The sequence below is a fragment of the Staurois parvus genome, unplaced genomic scaffold, assembly GCF_062004578.1.
Source record: "Staurois parvus isolate SC_StPar_1 unplaced genomic scaffold, SC_StPar_1.0 ptg000136l, whole genome shotgun sequence".
Lineage (NCBI taxonomy): Eukaryota > Metazoa > Chordata > Amphibia > Anura > Ranidae > Staurois > Staurois parvus.
Window position 1 is genome coordinate 5160730 of NW_028317932.1, and position 13693 is coordinate 5174422.

The 13693-nt window shown below is 41.8% G+C and overlaps 1 protein-coding gene across 2 annotated transcripts in view; it reads right to left on the reverse strand.

The window, feature by feature from the left end:
* The window catches only part of OXSR1 (oxidative stress responsive kinase 1), a 162980-nt gene that overhangs the window by 33898 nt on the left and 115389 nt on the right, over window positions 1-13693 (reverse strand). For both annotated transcript variants that reach the window (XM_089673142.1, XM_089673143.1), the window contains exons 6-8: window positions 12458-12567; window positions 6655-6756; window positions 5181-5314 (exon numbers count right to left, since the gene is read on the reverse strand). In XM_089673142.1, the coding sequence (XP_089529268.1) occupies window positions 5181-5314; window positions 6655-6756; window positions 12458-12567 (346 nt within the window). The remainder of the gene's footprint in view (window positions 1-5180; window positions 5315-6654; window positions 6757-12457; window positions 12568-13693) is intronic.

Below are 13693 nucleotides of genomic sequence, written 5' to 3' on the forward strand. Positions count from 1 at the left end.
AATGTCTGCGGCTTTGTAAAAAGAAAGGGGCTTTATGGCAACTTAAACTTTTATTTTTTGCTAGAAAACTATTTAGAACCCCCAAACATATATACATTATATACACACACACACATACATATATATATATATATATATTTTTATTATTATTATTTTTTTTTTTAAAGCAGAGGCCCTAGAGCAGGGGTCTCCAAAATATGGCTCTCCAGGTGTTGAGGAACTGCAAGTCTCATGAGGCCTTGCAAGACTCTGCCAGCCACAGGCAAGACTCCCAGAGGCATGATGGGACTTGTAGTATATCACCAGCTGGAGGGCCATAGTTTGGAGACCCCTGCCCTAGAGAATAAATTGATGGGTGTTGCAATTTTTTATTTCACATGGTATTCGTGCAGCGGTTTTTCAGAAGCAATTTTTTGGGAATAAATTTACACTTTTTAAAAAATTTTAATGCAAAAAAAAAAAAAACAAAAGTACCAATGTTTGGTAAAATAAATAAGATGATCTTACGCCAAGTAAAAAGATACCAAACGTAACGCTTTAAAATTGCCTGTGCAACGGCAACAAATGATATAAATTAACTATCCATAGGCGACGCTTTAAAAGCCTTTACAGGTTACCACTTTAGATTTACAGAAGAGGTCTGGTGCTAGAATTACTGCTCATGATCTGGTGTTAGCGATCATCCCACACATGTGAGGTATTACCGCAGTTTGCATGTGTGCGGGACTGACCCGTGTGTTCACATTTGCATGCGTGCATAAAGCATTTGATCACAACACGATCTGTGTGATTAAATGCTTCTCTTTTTAAAAAAATGTCCTTTTACATCCGAGGTAACTGGACGTGATGTATGCTCATTGCTTCTGGTTTCCTATATCATAGAATTAGACAGAGCGGCTCCAGTCTTTGTCCGCCTCTATGAGCAGCTGGTGGAAGTGTCGGCTGGCTGATTGGGTGTCCCAGTGGCACGGAACAGTCAACGGAAGGTGGCACTGCTTGTAAAAGTGATCCAGCAGCTAGTTAGCCACTCGGATTGCTTTTACAAAAGAGCTGGTCAGGAAGGGGGGGTTATGAGGGCTGGTATAGGCTATACTCTCAGGCTAGATTCACACTTGCGTAATTCAGGACACCACGTGATTTGCACAGAAATTGCACAGCATTCTTGTGCACATTACATGTGATGTCTGTGAGGTGCGATTTGAGCCATCCTTTTTGCATGGCTCAAATCACATCCGCACCAAAATGGTGCAGGACCCTTTTTTTTGCCGCACCTGAATAGTATTGTGTGGATATTCACACCCACGCAATGCGATTCTGGCAATCACACTGCATTTTTCGATCTGTTTGGGGGTGTTGTTTATTTAACATTGACCCCTGCAGCAGCTCGCATGGACGCTGTGCAATTGCAATGCAGAAAACGCACAGGATTCGCACTGCATTAGTATAAATAGGGCTTAGAGGCTTCTATGAGGACAGATAGCAGTCGCATCTCCATTCCCTGTATGATGGTCTCCCCCCTATCGGGCATCCCCTTTCTCCATGAAATCTGAAAGGTCAACCAAGGGTCCCTGAGTAACAAACCATCTAATCTTTAAAGATACTGGACATTCGGGTACATAGCAGAAAAAGTACTACAACTCCCAGCATCCATGGGGCGGCAAGTGCAGGCTGTACTCCGTCTCTCTGGTGACCGGACTTCAGTGTGCTGGAGGCCCAGGGAGGTGAAGAAGGGGGGCCACACTAGCCCGGCGGTGATGTGCTGGGAGATGGAGGAGCTCTGGGGCAGACCCTCACCGTACAGCAGGCTGAGCACCTGGGGAGGGGGAGAGGTAGGCCGCACTGCCCAGCCGTGACATGTCTGGAGGGGACATGCCACACATCTGAGTACAATGGGACAGCCAGAGGAAAGAGGGGGACAGAAATACCTCTTGCCCAGCACCCGAAACTGCATGTCCTGGGCGTTGGGCAATAGGAATCATACATCCCTGGTTATGTTTTGTTATAATGTGATACATCTTCCTAGATGAAGCATTTGTTGAATCAATAATACGAAACGCGTAGGCTATTTCCAGTACATGGATTAACTGTGGAATTCCAACAATCTGGTGGAATCCAGACTGGCTGTACCACATTTCATTCAAAAATGGTTTTGCAGTATAAGCTGTAACCTAATATGTGATTTTAAAGACTTGTGGACAATTTCCATGTTGCAATCACGTGCACTGCACGGCAATCATGGGTGTAAATAAAGTGGTGAGGAGCCAGCATATTGCCTCCTCACCACTTGTCAAACACACTTGGACTGCTTTTCAGAGGAGAAGTAGTGCCTGCCTGACAGGTGAATGAACCCTCAGTTGCATGTGGTAACGATACCCTTAGGGCTTGTTCAGTTGGGGGTGGTAAACCCTGCGGTTGAGTTGTAGTTTTACCTCACCCAATCCCTACCCCTTTAGCTGCAGAGGCAGCAGCCAAAGGTGTACACATGCTGCAGCAGGAATTAAACCCACTGATACTTTTGCTGGGCGCTACTGCCTTCAACCTAAGTAAATGGGGCCACTCTGCAAATACCCCGCAACTGCATGCTTCTTCCAGGTTCAAGGGGTTAAAGCGGGTGGTGAAAAAGCAACAAAACATTGCCTGCTTTAACCCCTTGTCTGCTGGGCTGCAGAGTGGCCTCGTTTACTTGAATGGATCATGCTTGCAAGGTGCTACACCCTCCAACCATGACAGGGCATATAAGTCCTGCTGCGGCTGTGACATGTGTAAACCCCCAGCCAATGCAGCTAAAGGGGGTGAGGTTGGGGCAGGGGTGATAAAAACACATTTTAACTATGGTGTTTTACCACCCCCCAAACTGCAAATGTAAATGAACTGTTACGAGTCCGAGCCCCCTATAAAAATCTGCTTTCACACTGATGTGCTGTGGTTTACCTGTGCCGCAGGTGCAACACAGTGGATTTGTGGCTTTCCTGGATTAGCTGTGCTTTGCCATAGACTTCTATCACATCCTGCAGATGTAGTGCACTTTCTGAAAGTGCATCAAAACTCCTGCATTCAGGAGTTTTGGTGTGCTTTCAGAAAGTGCATTAAACCCACAGGATATAATAGAATTTCATGGCTAAGTGCAGCAAACCTGCAGGAAAGCTGCAAGTACACTGCACTGCACTCACGGTGTGGGTAAATCGTAGTGCATCAATGTGAAAGACGCCCTATACTATTATGTCCAGTGTATTGCGTCACACTGACCTGAAGATCTTTTCTGCTGCTGACACCACTCTGGAGACTGCTAGCCAGGATAAGAGGTGGAGTGCAGTTGGTATCACTCTGCATGGGACAGGAGCCAGCACTACAGAGGAGGCATCAGCTAATGGGGCTCTTGCTCCCTACTACAGCACCAACTTTACAAGTAGTCCATCTGCATTGCTCTGATGCTCTGGGATGGTGGGTCAGCAAGTCCAGACCACTCTCTACCATTCACCTGGCCGCGATCTACTGGTTGCTGACCCCTGCTGTACATTCACATCAGTCCTTGCCCTTGAGCAACTTACAGTGTAAAGTCCTTATCTCACATATGACAAACATACTAGAGTCACAAAGATTACAAAAGCAGGTCTATGGTGTGTGGGAGAAAACCCTCACGGGGAGAACATGCAAACTCAATGCAGAGAGTGTCCTATGCAGGATTCAAACCAGGGACTTCAGTGCTGCTGTAGAAGTGCTAACCATTAAGCCCACTTTTTAATAACATGCCTTATCTTTCCTTAGTTCGGCTCCCCTGTTATCCTACTTAGCTCCCAGAACACAGCCATTCAGGAGACAATTACAGTACTTCTTAGTGGTCGGAGCTGCAATCTGTGCCGGATGTCTACTCAGACAGCTAAGCAAAAATTGTAAAGAAAGGTACAGCAAGTGCATTTTGTTTACAAATCCACCTTAACCACCACAGCTTCTGTGTGTTTGGAGCATGCACCTAGGACAGAAAGCTATGAATCAATTTTCTGCTGAAGGCTGTGCTCCAAAACACAAGTGATGTAGCATGGGCAGCAGGTTAGAGAGCAATAAATGGACGAATGTTACAGTTTAGTAACATCTCTCATGAGAGGGCCCAGGAACTTCTGCTACTTTGGGAAGTTAAAGGATGAGTTCACCATAAAAGAAAAAAAAAACTATTTTTTTTTCTTAGACTGTCAGTGTAGCTGTCTGCCTCTACTTCCGATATAGACAGGCAGTTACGTCTGTCCAGGAACCTCAATGGACTATGAAAGCGCTCGCCAGCGCCCTCACAGTTCTTCCAGAACTACAAGTAGTTAGCCACAAAGGCTGACAGTACCTGAAGGCATTCATTCACAGAACTCTGAATGACACCGCCATGTGGGCAGCCCACTGTCACAGAGAGAGGGGGAGATCGGAGGGAGAGCTGCAGGTGTGGGAACATGTAACATGTTCCCGAAGGGGAACTTATCCTTTAAAGTAAAACTAAATTCCTAACATAAAACATTGCTAAGAGGTTGAGTTCTTAAAGCAAAAGAGACATGCAAAGTCTCTTTCAAAAAATGTTCTTCTCCTTCCCTTTGGTTTTTGGACACACTGTTCAGTGCATGCACCATGCAGTGTTCATTCCTGGTATCTGTCAGATGCTGAGAATGGAACAAGGTGTGTATGTTCAAAAGTTAAATCATCAGTGGCCATCCACTGGCTAAAGAGGAACCAGTGGTAAACCCCAAAGAAACAGAAGAGAAAATGGGACTGGCAGGAGATGGAGCAGCACCTACGATTCTTGATTGGAAAGCAATGAAGAAGGGCGCTTTTGTAGGTAATTGAGTCATAACATACAAATATGCTATAAAAACTTACGCATCATGACAATGGCCCATCTCCAACCAATGAATTTTAATTCTGCTTTAGGACACCTATAGACATGGGATGAATGACACCCGATCTGGATGCTTTCAGCCAATAATGATGTGGACATGTTTATGGAGAGCTTTGAAGAGAACGCAGCCTATGGGCATCTGGAGTCAGATGACACCTACAAGGCTGCCTTTCCTCTAAAGTCTACAAATTGGCTTTAGGCAACATTTAGTGCACAAGAGTAATTTCACAGCCATATATCTGGTATTTCTAGATTTCTGACACTATCAGCACATGGCTAATGTCACTTAGGTGTAGTCAGTGCTCACCTTTTCTCTGGATCTTTCTGAAGGCACGAGGAGATCATCTTTCTAAAAGATTTGCCATACTTCTTCAGCATTTCCTTATCATGCACACCAGTCTCTAGAGTTGGGGGATCATTCTGAAGCGTCAACATTAATACCTGGGAAAGAAAATTTAAGAAAACATAAGATTAAAATAGCCTAATTCTTTAAAACAAATGAGCTATTTCATAATTTTCTTATTTCCAAAGCACCTCATTTACTGACTGCAACAATTTTACAGAAAACCTGCAGACCCAAATTTATTGTAAGATCACACATGATCAGACCTAGGAACTGGATGATTTATCAGGGGATGAAGCTGGAAGGTGAACTGATCACACTACTTCTATATGTGTTTTTATTTTGGATCTATGTGAGTGCAATAAATCGCTATAAAATCTCTTTATATTAAGTCTGCACTATTGTATTTTTGCTGCATTACATCCATTAACTGTCAGCTGCTTTGAGGGCGACAGTGGAAGGAGCTGAGGGTCAAGGGATTGGACTACAGCATGAGGACAACACCCCATTTCAATACTGCAGGATAGGTCCATGAGACAGCAGGCTACCTGGAGAGAGGTTCTGTTTAGATATGCTAGAACCCCTTAGAACAGGGGTAGGCAACCTGCGGCTCTCCAGCTGTTGAAGGACTACAAGTTCCATCATGCCTCTGCAAGTCATAGCTATAACTGTCAGTTTTGTAATGTTACAATGCCTCATGGGAAATGTAGTTCCACAACAGCTGGAGAGCCACAGGTTGCCTACCCCTGCCTTAGAACATCTGAAGTGACAATATTTATAAGGAAGACCACTTGCTCTTGCTACAAAACTTGTAAAAGTGTTGATCACTTTCTTTGGCATGCAAGGACTAGAATCTAGTGTTTATAATGCAGGTTTTTGTATACAATCAAAGTTGCTGGATTGAAAAATCTTGTTCCATAAACACCATTGTGTGATTTTTTCAATAATACATTTAAACAGTCCACATAGTGCCAAGGTCTTCTTGGAAATACATTTTGATCAAAAAGAAAATACTTTTACAGAGTCTTTATGTGTTTATGATGGCAGTAAACATGGACTTCCATGGCAACAGCAGAAAAAGGTCACAAAAGTTTGAGGGCCAATTGTGATTTTTCATTTTGCCTACACGGTTAATGGAATTTGCCTAGCAAAGTGATGTAAAAAATCTGTGCGCAGCAGTGCTCCCAGCCCCCTCAATACGAACAAGCCATGGCTCCGTGTGTGAAAGGACACACGAAGCAGCGGGAGCCCCCATAGCAAGCTGCTTCCTCTGGGGGCACCTGGCAGAAAGGAGGAGCCAGGAGACCCTGCAGGGGTCCCGAGAAGAAGATGATCCAAGCTGCTCTGTGCAAAACCACTGTACAAAGTAAGTAAAGACATGTTTGTTTTACAAAAGAAAAAAATTAACCTTTAGAATCGCTTTAAGTATGTAACATACCTTCATTGGAGGGTATTTATGATATGGAGCTGCTCCAGTAGCCAATTCAATAGCAGTAATTCCAAAACTCCAGATGTCTGCCTTAAAATCATATCCCCGGACCTAAAACAGAGTCAGAGCAAGTGTAGTGATTGTAAAAGTTCAGAATCTCTCAATGCATGTCATTTGTCCAATTCACAAGCTTAATGACAAAACACTGTTGCCTATGGAAACACAATCCCACACAACACAATTTTTTGTGATCAACTTAAGTCTCACTTTTGTATTCTGACCATATACTGTTGGATTTTTTTTCATTCAGCCAGTAGGTGGATGGAGGAATCCCCCCCCGCCAGGACACTGTATTCACTGCACCCGCAGCTGACAAAACACACTGATCACCGGCTGCAGCTGATGGTTGATAAAGGTTTTCCAGCATGTTCTTCAGAAGTTGTTCAAATGAGCAACTTCTGTTAGACAGGGACAGCCGCACACAGATAGAAATTTGGCTTGCTGGCCCTTAACCAGCTGAATTCTATCAGTGTATGGCCAGTTTTCGACTTTCCCTTTGGACTCAACTGATCAAAGGGCTCAAATTTAATTTTTTGTTAATAAAATGTACCACACTTCCTTTGGCCCAGCAGAAGTAACACAGTCCATACAGAATGGAATTTGTGGTGGAAATGTCAGTGTAGGAAAATCAACAAAATATTCTAAATGAACCTACACATAGAATGACCTCTACCATGCACATATGCCAACTTGGAGAGGAAAGGTTTTCCTGGTTATATTATGTCCTTCAGATAGAATACTAAATATGTCAGATGTAGATCTACTCTATTTTTTACTGATAATGGCCCTTATTAAAAAACAGCAACCAGCACAACTTCATTCTGAATGATGTTTACCTGAATTTAGCTTAGGGAAATATACAGCTAACTTTCCATATAACGGCTATTACCTGGATTCACAAGGACAGTATTCAGCTTCAGGGACAAACATTGCATATTTTCTATTTCTCTAGATTCCCAACTAGATAATATGCATGTAGCCCTTTTAAAACTCTATTAATACACATGTACTGCCACCTAAAAAATTGAAAATCACACCCTGGCGTGGCTCTAAAAACTAAAGTTGGTTCATACAGAGCCAATATACTTTGTTTAAGAAAAAAAAAAATTGTGATCCAATCTCTTTAAACCAGGAACCTCTCATTCGAAAAAATAGTGTTCCTTACAGGTTACAACAAACACCTACTACACACACACACACACACACTTTAAGGTCCATATATATATGGATACAGGCACAATTTTAGTTTTTTTTTTTTCAGGCATTTACCAAAACATATTCAAGCTATAGTTATATAATGGATATGGGCTGAAAGTGCGCACTCTCAGGTTTAATTTGAGGGTATGTCCACCCAAACCGGAGGAAGGGTTTAGGATTTACAGCTCTTAAGAGTAGCCATCCCCCCTTTTTCAAGGGACCAAAAGTAATTAGACAACTGAATCAAAAGCTGTTTCATGGCCAGGTGTGGGCTATTCCTTCGTTATGTCTTCATCAATTAAGCAGGTAAAAGGTCTGGAGTTGATTATAAGTGTGGTATTTGCATTTGGAATCTATTGCTGTGAACCTACATCATACGTTCAAAGGAGCTGTCCATGCAAGTGAAACAAACCATTGTAAGGCTTCAAAAATGAAATAAATCCATCAGAGAGATAGCAGCAACATTAGGAGTGGCCAAATCAACAGTTTGGTACATTCTGAGGAAAGAACAACGCACTGGTGAGCTCAGCAACATAAAAAGGCATAGATGTCCACGGAAGACAACAGTTTGGATAATCGCAGGATCCTCTCTATGGTAAAGAAAAACCAATTCACAACATCCAGACAAGGGAAGAACACTCTCCAGGAGGGGGCGTATCATTGTCAAAGTCTACAATCAAGAGAAGATTTCATGAGAGCAAATACAGAGGGCTCACCACAAGGCACAAACCATTCATAAGCCTGAAGAATAGAAATGTCAGACTAGACTTTGCTAAAAAAAAACATCTAAAAAAGCCAGACCAGTTCTGGAAAAGCATTCTTTGGATGGATGAAACTAAGATTAAACTGTACCAGAATGACGGGAAGGAAAAAGTGTGGAGAAGGCTTAGAACAGTTCATGATCCAAAGCACACGACGTCATCTGAAAAACATGGTGGAGACAGTGTGATGGCATGGGCATGCATGGCTTCCAGTGGCACTGGGTCACTGGTGTCTATTGATAATGTGATAAAAGCAGCCAGATGAATTCTGCAGTGTTTAGAGATATACTGTCAGCCCAGATTCAGCCAAATGTAGCAAAGTTGATTGGACGGCACTTCACAGTACAGATGGATAATGATCCTAAACACACTGCAAAAGCAACCCAGGGGCTTTTGAAGGAAAAGAAGTGGAATATTCTGCAATGGCCAAGTCAATCACCTGATCTCAACCCAATTGAACATGCATTTCACTTGCTGAAGGCAAAACTAAAAGCAGAAAGATCCACAAACAAAGAACAACTGAAGACAGCTGCAGTTAGAGCCTGGCAAAGCATCAGAAAGGAGGAAACCCAGTCTTTGGTAATGTCCATCGGTTGCAGACTTCAGGCAGTCATTGCCAGTAAAGGATTCTCAACAAAATATTAAAAATAAACATTTTATTTACGATTATATGCAATTGTCCAATTACTTCTGGTCCCTTGAAAAAGGGGGATGGCTACTCTTAAAAGCTGTAATTACTAAACCCTTCCTCCAATTTGGATGTACATACCCTCAAATGAAACCCGAGAGTGTGCACTTTCAGCCCATATCCAATATATAAATATAGCTTGAATAATTTTTAGTAAATACCTAAAAATCTGAAATTGTGCCTGTGTCCAAATATATATGGACCGAACTGAATATATTTTATATACACACACAAACACACACACACACGCATATATTAATTTTGTAAGGCACTGTGCAAACTGTTGGCGCTATATAAATCCTGTATAATAATACTAATAATATTTGTAGTGTACAATTGTGTTCAAAATAATAGCAGTCAGACATCACTAACCTGATCAATCACTGTTTTTGGTAGAAATGATATTTCTACATAGCAAATAATTTACTAGCAGGTGTAGTAGAGTAGTAGACATTCAACAGACCCAACAGTCATGACATGCATGCTGCTGATTCTGTGTAATTGAATCACTAATTGAAAGGGGCATGTTCAAAATAATAGCAGCGTGGAGTTCTATTAGTGAGGTCATTCATCCTTTGAAAAACAGGTGGCAATTATTGCCTTTATTTAAGGAAGGAAGGCAGCAAATGTTGTACATGCTGGTTACAGTGCATTTCTCTGAAATTCTGAGGAAAATGGGTCGTTCCAGACATCGTTCAGAAGAACAGTGTACATTGATTAAAACGTTGATTGGAGAGGGGGAAACATATAAAGAAGTGCAGAAAATGATAGGCTGCTCAGCTAAAATGATCGCAAATGCTTTAAAATGGCAACCAAAACCTGAAAGACGTGGAAGAAAGCGAAAAACTACCATTCGAATGGTTAGAAGAATAGCCAAAATGGCAAGGACTCAGCCAACAATCACAGCTCCAGGAAGATCAAAGGTGGTCTAAAGTTACCTGTGAGTACTGTTACAATTAGAAGACACCTATGTGAAGCCAAGTTATCTGCAAGAAGCCCCCGCAAAGTCCCACTGTTGAAAAAAAGACATGTGCTGAAGACGTTGCAATTTGCCAAAGAGCACATTGACTGGCCTAAAGAGAAATGGCGCAACATTTTGTGAACTGATGAAAGTAAGATTGTTCTTTTTGGGTCTAGTGGCCGGAGACAGTTTGTCAGATGACCCCCAAACACTGAATTCGAGCCACAGTACACTGTGAAGACAGTGAAGCATGGTTGCACAAGCATCATGATATGGGGATGTTTCTCATACTACGGTGTTGGGCCTATTTATCGCATACCAGGGATCATGGATCAGTTTGAATACATCAGAATACTTGAAGAGGTCATGCTGCCTTATGCTGAAGAGGAAATGCCCTTGAAATGGGTGTTCCAACAAGACAACGACCCCAAACACACCAGTAAACGTGCTACATCTTGGTTCCAGACCAACAAGATTGACGTTATGGAGTGGCCAGCCCAATCCCCGGATCTTAATCCAATAGAAAACTTGTGAGGTGACATCAAAAATGCAGTTTCTGAGGCAAAACCAAGAAATAGAGAAGAACTGTGGAATGCAGTCCAATCATCCTGGGCTGGAATACCTGTTCACAGGTGCCAGAAGTTGGTTGACTCCATGCAACACAGATGTACAGCAGTTCCCAGAAACAGTGCTTATACAACTAAATATTAAATAAGTGATTCAAAGGAAAGCAAAATCTTCAAACATTTTTCAGTTTATATAGTGAATGTTTGAGTTTGTAAAGAAGAATACAAACACTGCTATTTTTTTGAACAGTCTAACATTCACTTTTCTTCAATTTTTTTAGAGGAACAACACAAATTTGATATATTTTTCTTCATGTTTTGATTTGGAATAGAATGTGTAGTGTTCCCAATGCATTTGTGTGTATGGAAATAAAAGCTATTAGAAGGATTTTGAGCTTTATTCACTTTTTTCAACACACTATTATTTTGAACACAACTGTATATAGACACACAGTATATAGATTTATATTATTTCTAGATAGTGGGGTACATCTCAGCAATACATGTACTACTCCCCAAGTTCTGTCTGTGAAAGGACTGCAAGCACAGAAAAATACCTTTTGATCCTGGCAGAAATCCTGTGAGTTCCTAACCCCCTGACAATGCTGCCTCTGTTAAAATGCCAGGGAGTATTATTAGCCATGAATCAGTTTTCCTTGCTGCAGAATATATCCCACTCATTATCTAAATAACATTAGGGGGAGGCGTTCTGTAGACCTACATGGAAGAGCTAGGCAGGGCTGAAAACAATGCTCAGAATTTCAGAGCAGCAGAAATAGCATTGTTAGTTCATATAAGTAGTTTGGAGCTCAATAGATTTCTAGCAAGTCAATGGGTATTTATTTTTCATTGCTGGGGTTTTAAATGGAATAACTCTGGGGAAATCTGCATATACTGTAGGCACATACAAAGATTTTTTTTTTTTGGCTCATACATACACTTTAAACATATGAACCTTTGTCCCAACACAGGCCTTTGTATGAGTGCTTGTATAAAGCCTGCTATACACTGTTCAATACTGTAGAACTGGCATCACCAAGCTCGACAAAAGTCGATTTAAAATAATAAAAACAAACGTTCAAGTAAACGGTGACTGTCACCAGTCACTGTTCTGGCATTCTGACTGCTGTGGCTATCAGAAAAACCAAAAACGGGCAGCTAGATTACTTCATCCACGTGGTTTGGCATGGATGGAGGAATCTATTAGACATCTCTCATTCAGCCTATGGGCTGAAGAGAAATCTATACATGTACAGCTAGCCAAAATGTGGGATAGATACTAGACTGTGTGCTCAGAGCAAGGACTGATGTGAATTGTGAAATGTACCCTATAAAGCATATTTCAGTGCTATACAAATAAAGACAAATATAAATGAAAACAAACATTAAGAATTTGCTTGGGTTATTTGTGGCAAAAATATTCATGCTTAAAACGAGGCACCACATTCATTTCAGAAAAGCATTCATAAGTAATCTTCACAGTTAAATGAGTCATTTGTCAAGCAGTGATTAGTTTCCAATCTCTTTTTCAAGGAAACAAGATCCTCATTGTTCTTGGTATTAAAGGAGGTAATGTTACCTGCTCCATGACCTCTGGGGCCATCCAGCAAGGCGTGCCCACAAACGTCTTTCTCACTTTGTTCCTGGTTATGTCACCACCTGTGGCTAAAAATGCGCTGACACCAAAATCTGGAGAAGCAGAAGACAGGACATTATGTCAGTAGACTGGAATGATTGGAAAATGATTACTCTTAGAAGCACTAAGTGATTATCACATTTAGGATGTTAAATCACTTCTGTACAAAATTTAAAGCGAACTCACAAAAAAAAAAAGAAAAGGCACACTTAGTTTCGGGAGAATGCTGGTAGGTATAACCCATTACTACTATCTACACTCACCCTCACGTCCATAGAAAGTCTGACATAAATGACCAGCCTAATTAGAAAAGCCGACAAGGACACAAGGATTGCTTGGGTTTCACCTGGGCATGCTTGTTCGTACCACAATTCAAAAACATACTAATTGGTTAACTGGTATCTTTTAACTGTGGTTGGGACCCTGGGATGTAAGCATCTATTGGGTCATAACGGAATGTGTCAAAAGCACTGGATCCGAAGCCCACTGACTCTTGCAGTGCAAAATATAGATCACATATGGAGTGGAGTTCAGGGACTCAGGTTAGACTGCTCTCATGCAAAAATATATCGTACAACTTGGTTACAACCAGCTTGTCGGATAATTCAGGCAATCATTGCCAGCGGCTATAACTGCTAGCAATAATCAGTGTTCTCCTGGCAGAAATGACTCCCCTCCACCCCCAGAAGAACACAACAACTTCGTGGAAGAGATTCCCCCATCAACACTGACTGAGTTGATGGGGGATGCGAGCGATTTTATTTCCTGCAGCCCGTGGTTGCAGGAAAGAAAGTTGCATCTTCTATGGCCAGCTTAAGGCTGGAACTTCTTTTTCAATCAACCAGCAGGTTGATGGGAAAAAACAGATTCCCCTGCCACACAAGTGAGGTGGATGGAGGAATACTCCCCAATGACATTGTATTCTGTCAGCGGGGACTCCTGGACGGTTAGAAATCACTGATCAGAGCCGCAGCCAAATGGCTGCAGCTGCTGATTGAATTAAAATGTTCCAACATCCAATTCAACAAAAGTGGAATATAGATCGATTACCTCTCACACAGACGGGGGAACTCACTGGAGGGCTTTGTTTTACAGATACGTCTGTCATAATGTGTTAGTAAATGGTGCACACTAGCATATAATGACATTAGGCTGCAGGGGGAACCTTTATTTTTTTTA